The 21401-nt window shown below is 32.6% G+C and overlaps 1 protein-coding gene across 2 annotated transcripts; it reads left to right on the forward strand.

Annotated features, from left to right (window-relative positions):
* Positions 1-3694: 3694 nt before the first annotated feature.
* Positions 3695-21401, forward strand: LOC142643050 (alpha-aminoadipic semialdehyde synthase). 2 transcript variants are annotated; one of them, XM_075817581.1, is made up of 24 exons: positions 3695-4181; positions 4304-4390; positions 4789-4918; positions 5143-5316; positions 5645-5727; positions 7009-7125; positions 9531-9606; positions 9745-9916; positions 11211-11307; positions 11443-11609; positions 13821-13878; positions 13977-14117; positions 15190-15531; positions 15775-15855; positions 16120-16185; positions 16989-17106; positions 17376-17505; positions 19054-19133; positions 19469-19627; positions 19916-20147; positions 20256-20364; positions 20506-20664; positions 20748-20817; positions 21062-21401. In XM_075817581.1, the coding sequence occupies exons 1-24, from the start codon at positions 3924-3926 to the stop codon at positions 21112-21114; spliced, it is 3159 nt and encodes a 1052-aa protein (XP_075673696.1). In that variant the 5' UTR covers positions 3695-3923; the 3' UTR covers positions 21115-21401. The 2 variants fall into 2 exon arrangements, with proteins under 2 accessions (XP_075673696.1, XP_075673697.1); XM_075817582.1 differs by lacking the exons at positions 3695-4181; positions 4304-4390; positions 4789-4918; ... (5 more) ...; positions 11211-11307; positions 11443-11609 and adding an exon at positions 13507-13659.

Here is a 21401-nt window from a genome sequence, read left to right on the forward strand (position 1 = left end):
GTATTTATGCAATGTAAAAGAGATGTTGCATATAGTAGATGGATAAGATATTGCTATGGTTTTATCCCCACATTCTCCTCATCCTCTTCTTATTTTTACCTAATTAAAAAAAAAATGCAAAAACATTTTTGAGTTATATTCAATTTAGTCCCTACATTTTTGTACATTTTAAAGTCATTATCAATTTGGTTTTTACATTTTTGTAGCAATTGTTTTTATCAATGTTATTTTCAACTTGCACTATTTTGGTCTCTATTGTAAATTCACTGATAGAAATTGACTGCAAGTTGAAACTCACAGATATCAACTTGATAGGGATCTTAAAATGTAGAAAAATACTATATTCATAATATTTTTACAACAAATTATAAGTGGCAAGTTGTTACATGTTGTTATTAATGGGCAAAAAAAAACTTCAATGATAAATTTAAATTAAAAACAATAATTGTGAGTTCCAGTTAGGTCAATTGGTAAAATTTTTTATGGTTAATTTTTTTATGGTTGAATAAGAGATTTGAAGTTTAATTCATATCTACGCAAAAAACTGATTAGTGTCTTGGTTTAATAATAAAAAGTTATTATCAAAAGCGGACGTCATAAGTTAAAAAAAAAATTAATCATTTGTGATTTGTTATAAAAATACTGTAAAAATACGGTGATTGTAACTTTTTTTTTTGGAGGTAAGGAAAATATTTTTGTTCTTAAAAAAAAATAAAAATAAATCAAACAACATCGCACAAAGAACGGATCGGAACGAGTGGAATGTGTGAGTGTTAGCGTGACATATTGATTGACACGTATAATTTCCCAAAATCAAAAAAGCTTGGGTGGTTGGATACGGAATTACATAGGGTTTGGGATTTTAATGCGGAATATACGTGTACTCCATGCATTTGGACGGTGACAGCAAAGCAAATTAGTTTTTTTGTCCGTGAAGAAAGAAAATATCTACTACTGGACTACAAATTAGTACTCCTAGAACGAGTTTTATTAATACTAGTCTCATCACATGAGCGAAGCGCGTGTGATGAGACTTTTCTTTTTTAGTGGTCCTATTTTGTAGAAAAAAAATTGTATTTAATTATTTTATATATATATGATTTTTATTTTAAAAATCTAATTTATAAGTAAATAAATCAATTTAAAAATTAATAGGAGAGTGGTCCTATTTTTTAGGCAATATTTTAATAGGAGTTAAAGTTGCATTTTTACCGGATTGTCCTTTAGTTTTGTCTCTACTTAAACATAAGACTGTAGGGGCATCTTTGAACTAAAAAAATGAGTTTTTATCGGATCATCCTTTAGTTTTGTCTCTATTTAAACATAAGACTGTAGGGGCATTTTTGAACTAAAAAAATAGGAATCCAAATAGGGGAAGCCCCTTAAATAGTAGTATAGATAATTGTGATGTAATAGAGTATGAATGTTAAAAACAAGTAAGTTTATGTAAGTGATAATCTAATAAACAACCATTTATAGTTAGTTGAGTCAAAATTATAGTAGAATTTTTGTGAAATAATTTATAATCTTAAAACTACTCACTTCATTCTGGTTTATCCACAAGGTCCGGGAAGATATAAATGGATTATTTAGGGAAGTAGATTGATTTGGGGATTACGTCGTATGATATATTTATATATATATATATATATATATATATATATATATATAGAGGAATTTACTAACATGTCCTCTTAAAGTATATATTAGTAATCTATTTTAGAAAATTTTTTATAGAAAAAGAAAAAGTAATTTATTGTATTGACAGCTTTTTCAATTTTTCATAATTTTTTTTAAAAATGGATGGTTAATATGTCCTAAGGGCACATATTTACTAGACCTCTCTCTCTCTCTCTATATATATATATATATATATATATATATATTGAAAAAGACGTCATATGATAATAATGATATGATATGGTCTTATCATAATGATATGATAAGATCTTGTTAGAAACGTGAAATGAATGACTACTTTTATGTTGAATTATGATTCACGGTGCAATCTCTACATTATAGTAATATATAATAAGTTAATGACATTATCTAATAAGCTCTTTGCCTTTTTGACCTTTGTTAAGGGTGTTTTAAAATTACACACTATCCAAATAAAGTTGTTCGTACAAATTTAATGAATTATTAACACTTTTTTTGTTCCTTTTGGATATTTGATTTCAATAAATTGAAGTATGTAAAGTAAATTTAAAAGTCTTTTCAATCCATTTATAATATTTGTCCGCAAAACTTAGAGGATGTTTCATAAGAAGAGTGAGGAATAATTTGACTGTTTTTATACTGCTTATAAATAAATATGAATGATGTTTATTTCATATTGGTTGTTATATACAATTGTAAACACATATTTTTTGCACCAAAATTTTTATAATATTTGTCCCCAAAGTTTAGGGGATGCTTCATAGGCAAAAAGAGTGGAATAATATGACTATTCTATAAAATCTATACAACTTATAAATAAATATGGACAATGTTTACTTTATATTAGTTGATGTATATAATTGTAAACACACTCTTTTTGTGCAATTTTTTTTTGAACTGAAGCCACTAGGCTTTACTCTAAATATTTATGGTTAAACTTATTACACACTAATGTGTAATAAATACAAGTGATCATGTGCATTACACATAACCCTTAGGCACTTATATAGCAAAACTTATCCCTAACATTAATATCCAAAATTTAATTTAGGAAATTATAAGTACAATTTTAGTGTTATTTTCACTTATGTGGATATGCACTGCCTAATATTTATTATGTCTTCATCAAAAAAAAAAAAAAATTTATTATGCCTTAGTCTTTTTTTTCTTTTCTTTTTTTTGTGAAAGATTATTATGTCTTAATCTAGACAACTCACAAGTCACTTATTGACAGAATCCTTATCTACGTATACCTACCAAAACTACCCAATCAGGATGTCATTTATTTTAACTTTTTTCCCTTCTTTTCCCAATGGTCTTACGTTACAATGATGATGCTGACGCTAATGATTGTGACCCAAATCTTCCTGTTATAAACTTGCTTATAAGACCCTCGTCTTATATGATGTGTTTTGAAGGAGCTCATTTCCTTAGATTTATTTAATTTTTAACTTCTTTTTAATACTGTTTATGGTCCAATTGTATTTTTTAATGTTATTTGTGGGATACTGTTTAGGAGTTTGATGCTATTTATGTATGTTAGTGTACTATTTAGCTAATTTTTAATTTTTTTTATTTAATTTCAGTAAAAAAGTTTTCAATTTCAGTTAAGTGTGTGTTTGATTCCAAATTAAAAAGCTAGCTTATTTTACTATTTAATTTATTTTTGCTATTATTTCTGGACCTCACTGCACTTTTTGGTATTATTCATAGGTTTTACTGTACTATTTCAGCTAACTTTTATTTTTATTTACAATACTTTTAGTAAAAAATTTTCAGTTTCAACAAAATAAACTGAAACCGACCCAAAATAAACTATTCTGAAGTTAGACCTGAGGGCCATTTGATATGATAATTTAAGTAACACTTTTCAGTTTTTAAATAACATTACATATATTTTTATATATTTTTTTCCCGACACGTTTTCAAAAAATACAATCCAGCCTTAGTTTGTTTCTACATGTACATTTCATCCTCTGTTTTTCTACCTCATTCGCACACACCATAAAAACAAAATAGAACAAAACAAACCAACATTTTAAAACTACCATTTGCAGAAAGCGAAAAGAGCGTCCAACCACACTATTCTCTTTCCATCACCTCAGTCCAAGAAATTCTTCAAAATTCACGCAAACTTTTCTCACTTTCTTTGATTTCGTTGTTCTCAATTGGATTGAATTCAAATTCAATTCTTATGATCACAAAATAACAACAACAACACACAACACACAAAACAAAAGGAGACAAAAGCATAAGCAACAACCATGCTTGGGAATGGAGTTATTGGGATTTTATCTGAGACTTGCAACAAATGGGAAAGAAGGACACCACTGACCCCATCACACTGTGCTCGACTTTTACACAGTGGAGGAGGAGGAGGTACAGCAACTGGGGTTGCTCGCATTATTGTGCAGCCATCAACAAAGCGCATCTATCACGATTCCCAGTACGAGGATGTTGGGTGTCAAATTTCAGATGACTTGTCACAATGCGGTCTTGTCGTTGGTGTTAAACAACCTCAGGTAACTGTTTGTTTCTGAAGAAAAAAAAAAAACAAAAACAAAAACAAAAACCCATTTGGCTAATGTATAATTATGTTAGTTTTTATCTGAATTTTGCAAGTTTGGATTATTGTTTGGTGTAGTTGGAGATGATTCTTCCTGATAGAGCTTATGCCTTCTTCTCTCATACACACAAGGTCCAGAAAGAAAACATGCCTTTACTAGATAAGGTATCTCCTGTGAATATTATAAAAAAAATCTACTTTTCATAACTCTTACTTTTGCGGAATCTAGAGGAGAGTCTCCTTTGAATATCTATTTGTAAAAGGTGAAATCTACTGTACAAAACTCTTATGAATATCTATATGTAAACAAAACTGTCACTTTTGTGGAATCTAGAGGAGATACTCCTATGAATATCTATTTGTAAAGGTAGAATCTGCCGTACAAAACTCTCACTTTTGCGGAATCCAGAGGAGAAAATCTAATGTGTATTGGGTATATATAATCACCCTCTCACATGGTTCATATTGATGTGAGATGGTGGTTACACCATATACCATCTTGTCTAGGAAAGGTGACAATTGATTATACTGACTCTCTTTTTACACACTCACATGTTATGTAGATACTAAATGAAAGGGTGTCATTATATGATTACGAGCTTATTGTTGGGGATCACGGGAAAAGGTTGCTTGCATTTGGAAAGTATGCTGGCAGAGCTGGATTAATTGACTTCCTACATGGTTTGGGACAGAGTATGTTTTCATTACCTTTTCCAAATGTTGCAGTGTTGGAAATTTCTGTTGTTTTGAGAATGCCTAGGTCCGTTTTAATTGAAGAAAGAAGGCTATGGGCTATAATTTGAAATTTCCCATGTCATATATGTCCGACCTTAGAAACAGCTAGCACATGCTCTAAATTTATTTATATGATCTCATTTAGTTTATGTTGAATTTTGACCAAAACTTTCTTTCAACAGGATATCTAAGCCTGGGATATTCAACACCTTTCCTCTCACTGGGTGCATCTTACATGTATCCTTCCTTGGCTGCTGCCAAGGCTGCTGTAATTTCAATTGGTGAAGAAATAGCAACTCATGGACTGCCGCCAGGAATCTGTCCGTTGGTCTTTATATTCACTGGCTCAGGAAATGGTACTATGAACATTACAAGTGGCTCTCCTTTTTGGTGAATCCATGCTGTTTTTATTGAAAATTAGAAGTTTCTCTATCATTGAAATGGATTGCGGGGTATACACTTAGTTTGCATGATGATATGTAAAGTTCTCCTTAGTACTATTGATTATAACTTTTAAATACAAATATCAACAGATTTTGGTTTTTGTATTCATATGATATGTTGAAATACTTTTTATTCCTATTTATGTTACCAACTCTTGTAAGTGATTATATTTGTAAAACTCTATTATATTTGATTTTTACATCACACTTTTAATTATCTATTACATATTTTCTTTTGTAGTTTCTCTGGGCGCACAAGAGATATTTAAGCTTCTTCCTCACACTTTTGTGGAACCAAGTCAACTTCCAGAGCTATTTGGGGTGGTAAGTTTCCAGTATCATATTTGTTGTTAAAAATGTTCATCTAATTGTGCAGCATAGGCAGGACTGCATAAGCCCACGGTTCATTTCATGAAACTTTACAATGTGAATCCCAATTGCTCCCGACTCACCTCTTTATGTTGACCCTATACTGAAGTAAATAATGCATCCAAACCTTGTTTCCTCAAGGTATAGGATCAGAGAGTTGACTGGATTCCATGTTTAGCTTTAGCTGTTTCTTTTTCTTCCCTGATCCCAGAACGAGGTGTGGTCCAAGCACTGGCCACAATGAAGGTCAAGCGGGGTTTTCGAGAGATTAAATGTAGGAATTGTGTACAAGTCTATCACCAGTAAAGGAAACAATATCCTCTGTATCGTTTTCTTATGAACTTTCTGAAATATTATCTTTCAGATTCTGGTTGACAAACTTCTCCTTTGATTTCTCTATTCCTAAGGTCTGCAGACAAGGCATCTGCACTTCAAACATATTGTCTACCTGTATATATATAGTCATTAAAATGAGTCCAGAAAGTTGTACTAAGTAATCAGTAAACTAGCATGATATTATGTTTAAATGCTGGAATTTGTTATTCGTCTAATTATTGATTTAGACTACATTGAATCTAACTATATACAAAGTAGAAACTTCCATGTTTATAGATAGTAGAACATATAACAAAAAAGAGAGAAGAAGGACATGGATGGTTTATATAAAAATTTTCAACATCAAATGAAAGCATCTTCACATTTCTGCTTCATCTTGACAACTACTTTGCAAGGCTTGGGAGGGCTTTGGCATGATGTCCTAAATGTATGAGCTAGCAGTTACCATATTTGTTTTCTGGAAGTTGCAGTAACCATCAAAGGTCAACTGTCACAAGTTGATTATTGTTTTTTGTTTTAGTTGGAAATTGAAGAAATCAGTCCAAATGAAGAGGAGTAATTAAAGGTGCATGTTTCATGAAACCTTCTGTAGGGTATGAAGAATACGGGTAATAATTTGGATATTAATTATAAATATCAATAAATATTCTTATCTGAAATCCCGAAAATCGCCAGTAAGAAAAAGAAGACAGAGAAGACTTTATTTCTAACTAGTTTGTTTTGATTGGGGTGGCACAAAGTCTTGGGCCTCCAACACCCTCCACACTAACCTTGGTGCAAATTTTAATTTGAAATTCATTTTTATTCTGAATTTTAATCTTGGCTGTCTATTTAATTTGATCAATTCATTCTGACACTTATTTTTAAGCATAAAAAATATTGAAAATTTTCTTTGATCAGGGTAGGGATCCCAATCAACCTGCACGGACGTCAAAGAGAGTTTTCCAAGTATATGGTTCTGTTGTAACTTGTCAAGACATGGTTGAACATAGAGATGCTACAAAAGTGTTTGACAAAGTGAGTTACAGACTTTTTTTTTTGGAGGGGCACTGGGGAGGGCTTTCTTCAATCTGATTTCTTATTCACCAGTCTAATCTTTTTATCTATCCACCTCATGTATGAAAATTCAATGACATGATCACATTGTTGCATGACAAATAGATATGAAGCTACTACACTTATCTCATCTTTGCACATATCAGATAATACCAAAACAAGTGCAGTAACAAATTAAAACCCAATGTAAATTATTTTTTGCACAATGAGAGCACAACAAGATCTACATGGAAGAGTTTTTAATGTGCTGGTGAAACTAATGATAGATACACATTTTAGTAATAATAGTCACCAAAAGTTTTCTCTATCCTACTGTAACTTCATATAATAATTTTGAGAAGAAGGCAAGCTAGTCTGGAAAAGCAATGGAGCATCATTTTTATTAGATTTAAAAAAAATAGATTTAATTTAAAATGGCTCGTTGTGACTTGGAATAAGCCTTTCTCTGTAAAAGAAGGAAATATCAGTTTATTTCTATAACCCATCTATGATAAGAGTATTTAATCAGTAATATCAACAAATTGCAGAGCCAAAAGAATATATATATATATATATATGTATATATATATATATATATATATATATGAATTGAAATTATAAATAAATAAAAAATAAAAAAACCGAGAGTCATGTATTGGTTGGCACCTGGAACCTCTCAATGTCTCCAAGACATTAAGGGTTCAAATCCTCCCTCATCCAACTATTAAATTAAAAAAAAAAAAAAAAAATTGAAGAAAAAGATCCACTGACTATTACATTTCATGTTTATTGAATTATTAAATTTTAATGTCAGAATGGTGGATATAGTCATGATTCAATAGGTTAGGTTCACTTACTTCCCCCCCCATTCTTTATAATGAATTTGGTTGGAATAATGGAAAGGGATATTTAGCGATTCAAGGAGATAACTTTCATTATTCAATATAATATATAATGAATTTGGTTGGAATAATGGAAAGGGATATTTAGCGATTCAAGGAGATAACTTTCATTATTCAATATAATATTATTCATTAAATAGAAACTTTGCTTTAATTATCCCTATATAAAGCTGTCATGGTTCTTGTGAAATTTTTTTACTTGTTCTCGAATGGTTCCTCTTTGCCTGAAGTGGCTATTAATCTAGCTATGTCTATCACAGCTCAAACTTGTTTTCAATCAAAGACTTTGGCCTCATGTTTGAAGCATTCTTTTTGAAGTAGATTATCTTGAGAAATGCAACTAATTTCTTTAGGACATGTTGCAGAGAGAACTATCTTACCTCGCTGTACTTAATCTTGGAGCGCAAGCTTATCATTGTGGATTACATATCTTTCCTGAATTTTGGGATATTTTTAAGAGGACCTACCTTCTTTAACTTCCTACAAGCTTCTATGCCTGCTATTTACTCTTGATTGAATGTTATGAATTTGCATCTTGAACATTGGCTGAATCAATAAAGACTTTGATCAAACTTTTCAGTATTAGCTTTCTCTGCCATTCTATCCTATCTAAAACTCTATGTCAGCTCCTTAAGTAATATTTCCTTTTTGACTCTACTAGTGTTATATGCATCAAATTCGGTTTGGCTGTAAAATTGGGACTGCTGTGTTTTCTCTTGAAGGGAATATTGTAATGCTAAGTAGATGTGACTAATGAGGACCCTAAGGCTTTGTGTACTTTTTGTGTCCCATTTATCTACCTGGTGAGAATTAAAAATTTCCTAGTCTTTTAGATCCTCATTCCTAAGATTAGTTTTGGTTGCTTAAGCCTTTCATCAAAAGGATCTCTGAAAAGTAAGATACCATTAGGATATGCGGTAAGATGACAAAAGCATCATATATAAATCCTCATGAAGAAATACCAATTAATAGCAGTTCTCCTGTACTCGTGTCTTGACATGAAAGAATAAAGTTTCCACTATCACTAGCATAAAGTCTGTTTCCACCAAGTTAGATTATCTTATTTTGCAATCCATATTTCATTTTTCTCTACTTTGATACCTTTTCTATCATCCACAACTACTCTTTGGTCCAATGACATTGAAAACAGGCTTCTTGATGCCTATACCAAGGCCAAAAGATCATATATTTGACTTAGGTTTGATGGCTATAATGTCTTCATTTTGGATTCTTTTAGGGTTTGAAAGTCATATATGTTCGGTTGTAAGTGAAAGCATTGATGTCCATGTGAATAAATGAAGGGAAAATAGAAAAACAAAACAAAGAATAGGGGATTATAGTTAGTGAATTTTCCAAAGCCATTCTACTTTTCTTATTAGTCCTTGACATAATTGAGATTGTGACTCTCTTAAAACATAATATACTCACTCTAACATTTTATCTTATTAGAGTTAGACACTTACAAAAAAAGATCTTATTTTTCAGGCTGACTACTATGCACATCCAGAACACTACAACCCTATTTTCCATGAAAAAGTAGCTCCGTATGCATCTGCAATTGGTGTGTAGTCCCCTTTCCTATCAAATATATTGGTGCAAATTATATGCTATTGTTTTTGCTTATTATTAGCTAAAACATGATTCAGGATTTTTGGCTGCTATTAAGTTGTTAATTATCTTTCAAATATACTTTTGGTAGTGAACTGCATGTATTGGGAGGAAAGATTTCCTCGGTTGTTGAGTACCAAGCAAATTCAAGATCTCATGAGGAAAGGATGTCCACTTGTTGGAGTCTCTGACATAACTTGTGATATTGGGGGTTCCATTGAGTTTGTTAACCAAACAACATCAATTGACTCACCCTTTTTCAGGTATTTGTTTTTTCTTTTATAGTAAAATTCCTCTTTCATGCATTTTTATCTGTGTTTTCTTTTCTTCTAGACATTGTATGCCATTTGGTATACTTGTAAGTATTTGTGCGGTACAGTCAATGTAGACACAAGTAAAGCAAAAAAAGTGAACACAGTCCAAAAGATCATAATTCAGAGGCTTCGGTAGCTTAGATGCCCTGGAAGAATGAAACTAGAATTGGTGTCTCCTTGTGCTGTCTTCCCTTCTCTTATCGCTAGGGTAACAGTCTGGAAAATGGGTGAAACAAGTGCAGAATGTTGCTATTAAGTGGCAAAGAATGATGATTCATTTGTAAGCCTTCGTGATTTGTTCTAATCTACAAACTAACAAATAGTCGACTACCATCTAGCTATCATAACTCCTGCTGCGTCAGTTTATTGCATAAAAGCAAGAATTTGATTTTTCAAAAGGGAGGGTTTCTCTATGAAGTGTCCAAATCAATAAAAAAATCTTAAATGGTCATAAAAAAAAGGTAAATTATATAAATAAGATCACTGCCAGTTTTGTAACCAAAATATCTCTGAAAAAATACCAGGGGAGTATCTGTAGACTATAAAATATAGTTGTTAACTCACAGTTACAGTGTCTGTTAGTATCCTAGCTGCAATTTACCAAGCATGTCAAATTCCAGGCTCTGATATAAGGTAAATATATGTAGATTTGATCTTAATATGTTTTGAGGGTAGGAGGAAAAGGAGGCAGCAGACAAGGAAATGTTGTTGGTTGGAGATTGGAAGTAAATCATCATTTTACTAAGAAGAGGTGATTGCTCCAGAACACCCTTATCCTATTCTCCACACACTTATCCTGTAGAAGATCAAGACATTTGCAAGAAATTATTACATACGATTTCTAATGCTGCTTTCAGCCTATAGTTATTATTGAATTTGTTACAATTTTTCATTCAACTTATTCCTTTTCCCCCATAACTTTTTAAGCTTTTTAAAATCAATTATGATTTTCTGATAAATATAACATTAGGAAAACCTTCCCCACCTAAAAAGAGAGGAAATTTGAGAGTATGGGATGCCGTGCATTGTGCACAAGTTTTTTTTAGAAGTTAGTTATATGTAATGAACTGTTAAGATTACTCCAGATCCTGTTTCTGATTGATGATGGACATCCTGTTCATGTTTAGTTTTGTTTCACATGCTGGACTATCAATTTGGCATCTTCAATTGTAATTCTAACTACAAATATTCAACGATAAAAGATTATTATCTGTGTTGAGGATATGTTCATTCATGGTCTCAGATACGATCCTTTAAATGATTCATATCATCATGACATGGATGGTAATGGTGTGATATGTTCAGCTGTTGACATTCTTCCTACAGAGTTTGCAAAAGAGGTGAAATACTCTGATCCAAACATTTCTTCTCTATTATATATAAACGTTTCCTTTGTGCATTATCTCCAGAAATATCATGATGTCAACATTTAAATTTTTATGGTCTCAATTAACATGCCACTTAACTGTGGAAAGGCTTCTCAACATTTTGGAGACATACTATCCCAATTTGTTGGCCTTTTGGCTTCTGCAACAGATACTACAAATTTACCTGCACACTTAAGGAGAGCATGCATAGCTCATGGAGGAGCCCTTACGTCTTTGTATGAATATATTCCACGTATGCGAAGCTCTGATTCAGAGTAAGCTTCTTTCCATCTACGATTTGTAGCCTTTTCATTGGTAATATGTTTACGTATGGGAAATAATTGGGGGGGGGGGGGGGGTTCTGTAGAATTTAATCTCTGATTATAGAGCTCAAGAGCCTTGACTAAGACTAAAACTTAAAAATTTTAACTTGTAGGGAACTGAGTTCATATTAAGGTCATAATTTTATATATATATATAAAGCCTAGACCAATAGGCCTCAAATGTTTACCTTTATTTTAAAATTATTTAGCTATCTACTTGTTTTTGCAAAAACATGATCTTAGAATATTGACTGCAGCTCTGAAGGTTCCCCCATCTCAATAATCTTAGGAAAACTTTGCTGTCAATTTTTTGCTAAAAACAATAGGCTATCTGAGAGGAGACTTTCATTTGCATAAATTTTGAGCATGATCTGTATGGTTTGGATGTATGGAGAGAGTAGGAAACTGAGCTTATTAGTAGTAGACCTGATACACCTAAATAATATTGGAATAGACATGGTGTGTGTGTGGGTGTATATATAATTTTATCCTTTCAAGATACAAATTAAATACAACAAAAACAAAGCCTTAATCCCAAAGTTTTGGGGTTAGTATGGATCCTCAATAGGCTAGTCAAGGTCAGACACATGTATTTTTTTCCAATTCTATTCTATCCGAAGTTGTACCATTTGTTACTTTTTCAATTGACTATTCCTTGTATACTAATTTTTAATGTTATATTTGGTCTTCTTCCACTATTTGTCCTTCCTTCAACTAGAATCAACTCACTCTTTCTCTTTGATGCATTAATCGCCCTCTGCTAAATATAACCAAACCAAACCATCTCAAGTAACTTTCCAGTCTTCCTCTTCATTTCATCAATAACTCCTATCTTTAAACAAATTTCCTTATTTTGAATCATATCTTTCTTTGTATTTCCACTTGTTTATCTTAACATTCTCATTTCAGTTTTAATTACGTTGATACCATTGTCTTTAAATTGGAATTTCAAGCATTTCAAAATGTAAACAAATGTTACTTGTATATTCCAATAATTTTTTAAGACTGAGTTTGAATAACTTTTAACAGAGAAGAATAAACCATTTTTTTAAAAATCCTTTTATTGCAATTCCCCTTTTAAACTACAGCTAAAGTTCTATGTGCTTCCACTTCAATGGGCAAAAAATATTTTCAGATATATCCTAATAAGAATATAATAAAATGCAATAGTTGTCCGCCCTAACTTGTGAATCAAGTCCTATGAAGCACGGGTGTGTTTCTGGGTGTAGGTGCGGAACTTGGCAATTTTTGAAAAAATTAGGTGTGGGTGCGGCAAGGTGCGGCGATTAAAGAATTTTTAAAAATATTTTTATTTATATTTTTAATATATTGCTAAGTATACTTTTTCACATTATATAAACATATACCAAATTTAAGGAAGTAAATAACTAAATATTTCGTTGTATTGTTTCAAGGTGTTTCGGAGTTCCTAAAATAAATAAATATATATATATATATATTCTTATATAACATAAAATTATCAATTTAAGGAAGTAAATAATTAAATATCAAACAATACAAACTATTTTAGTCTTAAATCTTAACATAAAAAAATGTATTACTTTTTTTAGTTAAATAATAATACAAGTTAATGAAATAAATATTAAAAATGCTTAATTAACTGTATTTAGTTTTTTTTTTTATATCAAAATAAAGTTAAACAACTAAATATTAACTTGCTTAAACCCATAAATTTTCATTCTTTCTTTTTTCTTTCTTATTTATTTATTTTTTCCCTTAATTACCCACTACATTAATTATTGAGTTGATGTGAAACATTAGCTATCTACAACGTATGCAAAGTGCAATACACATCCCAATAAAATAATTTTTTTAAAACCAATAAAATAATCAAACAAATAGATAAAATCTTTTGATCTATCCACAACCCATTCTACACCCTTCTGCTTCTCTCTCTTAACTCTTTCAAGTTCAAAATCCTCTTGAAGAAGAAGAACAATTCCTTCTGCTCCTGCTCGTTCTTGATTCCGAAAGCAGATTAGTATGTATTTAAGCAGATTTTGCTTTTGTCTTTTGTGCAAGTCATATTCAGACCAGACCAATTGATTTGACATATAATTCTGTAAAATGTTTCTCATCCATTTTAGTTGTGATTCTGTCTTTTTCTAAATATTCACGAATTCTCTTTTTTTGATTTTGCAGGGAAATATCAGAAGATACAGCAAATAGCCACTCTTACAAGAAGAAGTACAGCATATTGGTAGGTTCTTCAGTTTTAGTTTATGTTTTTTGGCTATTCTTTCTATTTTGCAGTTGTTAAAGTATCTCCTCATCTAAATTTCTGAACATAACTGGCAGGTATCTCTGAGTGGTCACTTATTTGATCAATTTCTGATAAATGAGGCCTTAGATATTATTGAAGCTGCAGGTGGCTCCTTCCACTCAGTTAAATGTCAAGTGGGTCAGAGCGTTAATGTCAAGTCATACTCAGAACTTGAAGTAAGTAGATTTTTCATATTCCCATTTAGTTTGGAAGATCAAAATTGTTGCTTTGTTAATGGAATCTAGCAAGTTTTCAAATTCCTTTCTGACTTTGTTTTACATTGTCTTGCGTGGGTTGTCTTTGAATACCTCTTACCATTGTACTCAAAGATCCTAGGCTAAAGCTGAGCAATAGCTCATATCTGCCATTTGATTTGGTACCTTATTGATGTATAGAAAAATTATAGCATAGTTTCTACTGTAACTGAAACAGCATAATAGCCACAGAAAATAGAACACATCTATTTGAATTTTCAAGAACTCCACTGGCTTGAGAAAACCTTGAATCCTTAATGTAATTTTATTGTAAAAATCATCTTGATACCAAACTTTGTTTCAGTTGCAAATTTATATGGTAAAGCTTGAACAAACCCTGGTTTGTGTTGTACACAAAATTAGGCTAGAATAATCAAAAAAGGAAAATTTGAGAAAATCTATGAAATTGATATTTCTGGTAAACATCCCAGAATTGACAGTACTCTTTTAAAACAAAAATTATAATGGGAGGAAAAAAGCCAAAACAGAGGGCTAAACAATGGAAATTGGCCACATTGTTTACTTTCCGGTCATCAGATTTTATGCAATACTGGTGCCATGGATTTCTTTTACTACTTTTTTACTAACCACACTTTTACGTTGGGACTTCTAGTTATATCAATTACTTTTTCTTTGATAGAATAAACAAATCAATTATTAATAGTATTGAACATTTGCAAAACTTTGAATGTATATGTTAAATCATTCAAGCACCAATATAAACATAGTTAAAAATTAAAATGAGTGAAGTAAAGCCTCGTGGGCTGGTTTTTAATCTTATCCTATTCCAGAATGTAAGAATATAAAGGGAAGCATCAAAGGAACCCACTAAATTTTCTCTATATAGATCAACTTAGCTTAAGTATCTATACTCAAAGATGCATCTTTCTCTTTCCTACTTCAGTTTATCAATCCTTTTTATTTTTGATTCCTATCCAAGAAAGTATTCATAGATTAAATATCTTCTTATAGAATTGTTTATTGTATTGGACAGGTTGGTGCTGATGATAGGGTAGTGCTGGATCAAATTATTGACTCTTTAACTTCTATAGCTAATCCAAATGAAACATCTGGGAATCAAGAAAAAAATAAGATGTCACTGAAGGTTGGTAAAGTCCAAGAGAGTGACATTAAGAAGGGACATAACTCAGAAAGGAAGACTGCAGTTCTTATTCTTGGGGCAGGGCGCGTCTGCCAACCAGCTGCCGAGCTATTAGCATCATCTGGAAGGTTTTCATCTCACCAAGGGTATAAAGCATGCCTGGAAGATGATTCTGAAGAGCAGGATGATGTTCAAGTTATTGTTGGATCTCTCTACCTAAAGGATGCGGAAGAGGTATCACTGACCAAAAAGCTTTTACCTTTGTGCAAATATTAGCTTCATCAAATTCTGTAGAGTATGAATTTTTCAGCTATTGATTAAGGGGGAAAAGTTTTCCAGTTTGATATGCATGAATGCAATACTGGCATATATGTATGAATACTGTCTTAATACAATAGAGTGTATATACATGCATATTTATGTGTATTTTCATTGCATATAAACCATTTGATATTTATAGTGAAGGATTGGATGCAGATCATTGAAGGAATTCCTAATGCAACAGCCATTCAGCTTGATGTGATGGATCATGAAAATCTTTTTAAGTATGTTTCACAGGTAGGTTCTTTTCCATGGTAATTTTACATAGTTATTTGGCCAATGTATCAGTCAACTACTGGATGAACTTTGATAAATGAGGCCTTTGATATTATTGAAGCTGCGGTGGCTCATGCATGCACGGCGACAGTTGTTGACATAAATCATTCTAATTTCACTACTTAGATATCTACTGTTTTCTCTCTAGAATAAGTTACTTCCGTTTTCCTGAATAATTATCACATTTCATGGGCTTACGTTGTCAATGTCTGTTGTTTCTTGCAGGTTGAAGTGGTCATAAGTTTACTTCCTGCTAGTTGTCACATTATTGTGGCAAATGCATGCATCGAGGTATATGGAACTGTCTCAATTTCATATCCTGTATCACAGTTAAGAGTTAACACAGCTGGTTGTGACCTAATATTAAATCTGCTTCTAGCCCAAGCTCAACAGGTGAGGGATCACACCAGGAGCCTTGTGGCTCATGGCATTGCCCAGTTCTTCCCATGGGGAGAACCAAGGTTCAAATCCCCACTTCCCCACTTGTAAGCACAAAGAGAGAGAGAGAGAGAGAGAGAGAGAGAGAGAGAGAGAGAGTGTGTGTGTGTAGGATCACAATAATGGTGAACTTTGTAAAAATTCAGCAAGCAAATAACTGAATTTATGATTTATAAATTCTGAACTCAAGTCAATATGTGTTTCAGTAACAAGTTTATACCACCTGTGAAGAAACAATATATGAATAAATTATTTTTATGCAGAATCAGCTCAACAATTAGCAATCCAGTTAATCTATGAAAGTGAAATATGCTTTTTAACTGTAAAATCTGTGCAATGAATAATCTGTAGAAGGCACCAGAGGAACTGTACCAATTAGTTAAGGACTAACTAAATCTGGGGAAAGGGGTTTTGAGATTTGATCTTAGACTTTAACTGAAGAGATGATTTTCCTTCCAAGAAGAAATAATGTGGTTAAGAACCAGAAAGACTGAAAAATCCGGGTTGAAACAAGAGACAAATAGAGATATGTTGATTGTTTTATGGTATATTATGATCAACCAGAGTTGAAAGTAACAATTGGATTTCTCATTTACTAAATGCTGTCCATTACTTTTTCTTTCTTGCTAAGGAGATGATAATTTCTCTTTATGCAGCTTAAAAAGCATCTTGTTACTGCTAGCTACGTCGATGAGTCCATGTCCATGTTAAATGAAAAGGCAAAGAGTGCTGGTGTTACCATTCTGGGTGAGATGGGTCTGGACCCTGGAATAGGTAAATTAAACCCTTATACATAATGATTTGTTACTTAAAGTTGTCCTGGCATAGCTCATGAATCCATAAATGACTAGCTCTGAGATCCATGAAAGCCTAATACTTGAAATATAATTTTACCATATACTTCACCACAACCTTTTAGTTTTGTAGAAGTTTTCTTTTGCGCTTTTTTTTTCCTTTTAATTTTACAATATGATTGATTCCAACTTTGGGAGATGGTGTCCTTGGGCCTGCTTTTTCTGTAACTTTTGTTGTTGATATGCCAGATCATATGATGGCAATGAAGATGATTAATGAAGCTCGTGTTCGAAAGGGAATAATAAGGTCTTTCACTTCTTACTGTGGGGGGCTCCCATCCCCGGCTGCTGCAAACAACCCATTAGCATATAAATTCAGGTACTTGTTGGAATGACCTGGATTTGAAACATTCATCTTCTAAGACTTTCTTGAAACTCACCAAACATAAAAGTTTTTTTTTTTTGGGTGGTGGGGAAGGGAGGGGAGTAGAAACAGAACAGCTGATTAGAATGTTGAGTTAATAACTGAAAATTATCCTGGTAAAATATGTTAAATAATATTTTGAGACTATTGACTGTGTGTAGATAAGAGAGACAAATCAGTTTACAAATGCGTTGGGAATGATGTATATTTATTTGTACCTCAAGTTACAAGTGAACTACTGATGCAGGACAACCTAGGCTTCCCACCTAGATTAGTCCTACCGTAGAACCTTAGGCTTCCCCCCTAAGGTGTTTGGAATCACCACCAAACAAATCAATGCAAATAATCTCAATAATAATAATAATAGTTTGTAAAATACAAAAGGAACCATCTGGAGCTTTATATATAGCTTCCAGGAATCACAATGATAAAGATAAACTCTCCTAAACAAATCCTAAACAATCTCAAATACTAATACGATAATCCTAACAATCTCAAATACTAATCCAATACTAAAGATAAACCCAAATAAAGATAACATAAATGATAAAGATAATCTCTACAGATGTGCTATCATGTGGTGTCCGCACCAACTACCCTTCTTTTTCATGGACTTGGACTGATACTGGGTAATTCTACACATGAACTACTATGCAACATTTAGGATCTCAATAACTGTGCTTGTACTTTTATCATGTTGCAAAAAATGATTCCCCATGTTTAGTTTACTGTTGAGACTGGTTTAGCAAAAAACAGAGAATTTTCAAGAAGATGCCTACTGTAATAGTAGACTCCAATGTTCTATCACATTGAACTTTTCTATGGAGGAGATATGTCCATGTTGGACATCAACAGTCTTGGGTGCATGTCTTACTTTTTTCCACAGTAAAAAAAATTTGGTTTTCCTTTTCTTTTTTATATTTATTTATTTTTTATCATACTACCTAGACGCTTCTCTAAGACTCTGAAGACATATAGTGGGCACATTGGCATATGTTATTCAATGATGAAAGAGTGTAATTTTATAAGAAGAAAACCCATAATATTCTTCTATATGAAGACCATTAAGTACATGGGTTATTGTCTACAAATTGAATAGGTGACATAATAAGTAAAGTATGATCTGCCCCATACTTTTGGCACTATTGTAAAATGATGCACACAAGTGATGCAGTGTTATGATTATATCCTCTTGTGTTTTCAAGAAAACTCAAAAGATATATTAAGACCAGACAAATTTTTCCTAGGTCACTTCCTTTCTCTTTTTACGAAATTTCGTGCAAATTTGACCTGCCTTCTCTCTTTGTTCTACCATTCTTTCGGTTATCATTTTTCGTTCATCACTTTTTCGCTTTAACTTGCAAAATGAAGGGAAAGTCATAGGATTTTCTGACACCTAAGCAGCAGAGATTTCTTTATGTTCTCTCATAAGCATCTATATCTGAAGTTTGCATTGAGCTTCAGCCTCACAGCAGTTGCTAATTGTCTTATCAACTATTTCAGTTGGAGTCCTGCAGGAGCTATTCGATCTGGGCGAAATCCTGCCACCTATAGATCTCATGGTGAAACTTTACATATTGATGGTAAGCTGTCAATGATAAAAAGAAGTGGTGAATCTGATTAACCACTGGGTTATCATGTTGCTGTCCTTTTTTAGTTTCTTTTGGTATTTTTTTATATGCATGTCTCACATGCATTCTTCTATTTTTTATTAGATGTATGACTTGATCTTTTTAATACTTGAAATATGGACATTCGTTCAACCTTCACTTAATAGTTCTATATTTGGTGTAACTGCATTCTGATATAGATTAGCTTTTCTGCTAGTAGGGTATATTAACTGTCGTAACGAATATGAAAAATTATCGTTTTCTCTATCACTGAATTCACTGCTGCATTTTTTGATACAAACTTGCAGGGGATAGTCTTTACGATTCAGCTGTGAGACTTCGGATACCTGATCTTCCAGCTTTTGCATTGGAGTGTCTTCCTAATCGTAATTCCTTAGTATATGGGGAATTGTACGGAATCGGACATGAAGCATCAACCATCTTCCGTGGAACCCTTCGCTATGAAGGCATGACATGTGTTTGGCTTTTGGGTTATAGTATTCTTAAGGCCAATGATCAGAACTTAATTGCCTAAAATTAGTTTCATTAGGAGAATAATCTAAGTTCTGTAAACTTAAATTTTATAAAGATTAATCTAAATATCCTAATCCTCAAATAGTCTACTAGTATAATGTTATTTGGTTTCCCCATAGTTGAAAATGGAGACAAATATTTAGTGTAGGAAAGTCTCAATAAAGGGTCGTATAAACTTCAATAGATTTGTTTATGGAACTAAGACATTTTGTTTTGTACAGGATTTGGTGAGATAATGGCAACACTTGCAAGAATTGGTTTTTTTGATACTGAAGCTCATCCAATTCTTAAGGATGGAAAGAAACCGACATTTAGAACATTTTTGTTAGAACTTCTCAAAAGTGAAGACGTGGATGGACCTCTGATAGCGGAGAAGGACATCACTGAAAGGATTGTCACACTTGGACATTGCAAAGAGCAAGGAACTGCAGTAAAGGCAGCCAAAACTATCATGTAGGCCCTCAATAAATTTTTATTTTTTCATTTTTGTAGTTCTCTTTATCTCAAGTTTACTAGAAAATGTAAACTAAGTGGCTACAATTTCTTTTTCGTATTAATTAGATTTTTGGGATTTCACGAGGATGGAGAAATTCCTGCTTCCTGCCAGAGTGCATTTGATGTTACTTGTCTCCGCATGGAAGAACGTTTAGCCTACTCCAGCACAGAACAGGTACATTTCATATCTCTGAATTAAACCCACAGCAGCCTTCTTCAAAGTGCACTTTTGTTGTTACTTGACTACATTTGTTATAATTTTTATGCCCAAATAATAAATTAACGTGGCTTATGTGATTAATGGTTACTTGGTTAGGATATGGTGCTTTTGCATCATGAAGTGGAGGTAGATTTCCCAGATGGCCTAAGTGAGAATCATAGTGCCACTTTATTGGAATTTGGGAGGACAAAGAATGGGAAAATGACCACTGCCATGGCTCTCACTGTGGGTATTCCAGCAGGCATTGGAGCTCTGGTACTTGTCATATATCTCTGTCCTTCACACCATGATTTGAGCTAGTGCTTTATCAAAATTTTGAGCTCTCTCTGTTGTTGCAGCTCTTACTAGAAAACAAGATCAAGACAAGAGGTGTCTTAAGGCCTATTGAACCTGAAATATATGAGCCAGGTAATTGCAATGTACTTGTTTGGTTCTGGTTTTAGTACAACAGATGAAAATGACTGATAATTGAATTCCCTGGCTACCACCGGGTTAACTACAGAGATAATTAGTGCATGTATAATCTGACATTGCCTTATGAGGCTAGGTGAAACTTATCAAAAAATTATCATTTTGTATGTGGTGGCTAAATGTCACCAGGGTACATTGAGCATTTTGAACAACTGAGTATATATGTTTTGCTTTACTGCAGCACTGGATTGCTTAGAGGCCTATGGGTTCAAGTTGATGGAGAAGATTCAGTGACACAGATTATTACCTTGATTATCCTGTATTGATGCAGGTGTCAAACACTTTGTAAATTCAAAACCAGAACCAGACAATGATATAGTGTAAATGTCATTGCAACTGTCAAATTTACTGTAATAAACCAATGCAGGTGAAGCTATTGAAATCACAAAGCCTCTGTAAATAGCAGATGTCAGGAAAGGATTGTATGATACCATTCTGGTACTGAAACTTTCATGTGTAGGACTTCGCGTGTTTGTGCAGGCCATTAGGCCTTTGGTTAAACAAATCATTTATCACTAAAA

The sequence above is a fragment of the Castanea sativa genome, chromosome 7 (assembly GCF_040712315.1).
Source record: "Castanea sativa cultivar Marrone di Chiusa Pesio chromosome 7, ASM4071231v1".
Classification (NCBI taxonomy): domain Eukaryota; kingdom Viridiplantae; phylum Streptophyta; class Magnoliopsida; order Fagales; family Fagaceae; genus Castanea; species Castanea sativa.

Bases quoted from the DNA above. Each gene is read 5' to 3' on its own strand.
- LOC142643050 (XM_075817581.1), top strand. From the start codon at position 3,924: ATGCTTGGGAATGGAGTTATTGGGATTTTATCTGAGACTTGCAACAAA. The intron at 7,126-9,530 runs GTGAGTTACAGA...CTTATTTTTCAG, and splicing joins CTACAAAAGTGTTTGACAAA to GCTGACTACTATGCACATCC. The intron at 15,856-16,119 runs GTAGGTTCTTTT...TGTTTCTTGCAG, and splicing joins TTTTTAAGTATGTTTCACAG to GTTGAAGTGGTCATAAGTTT.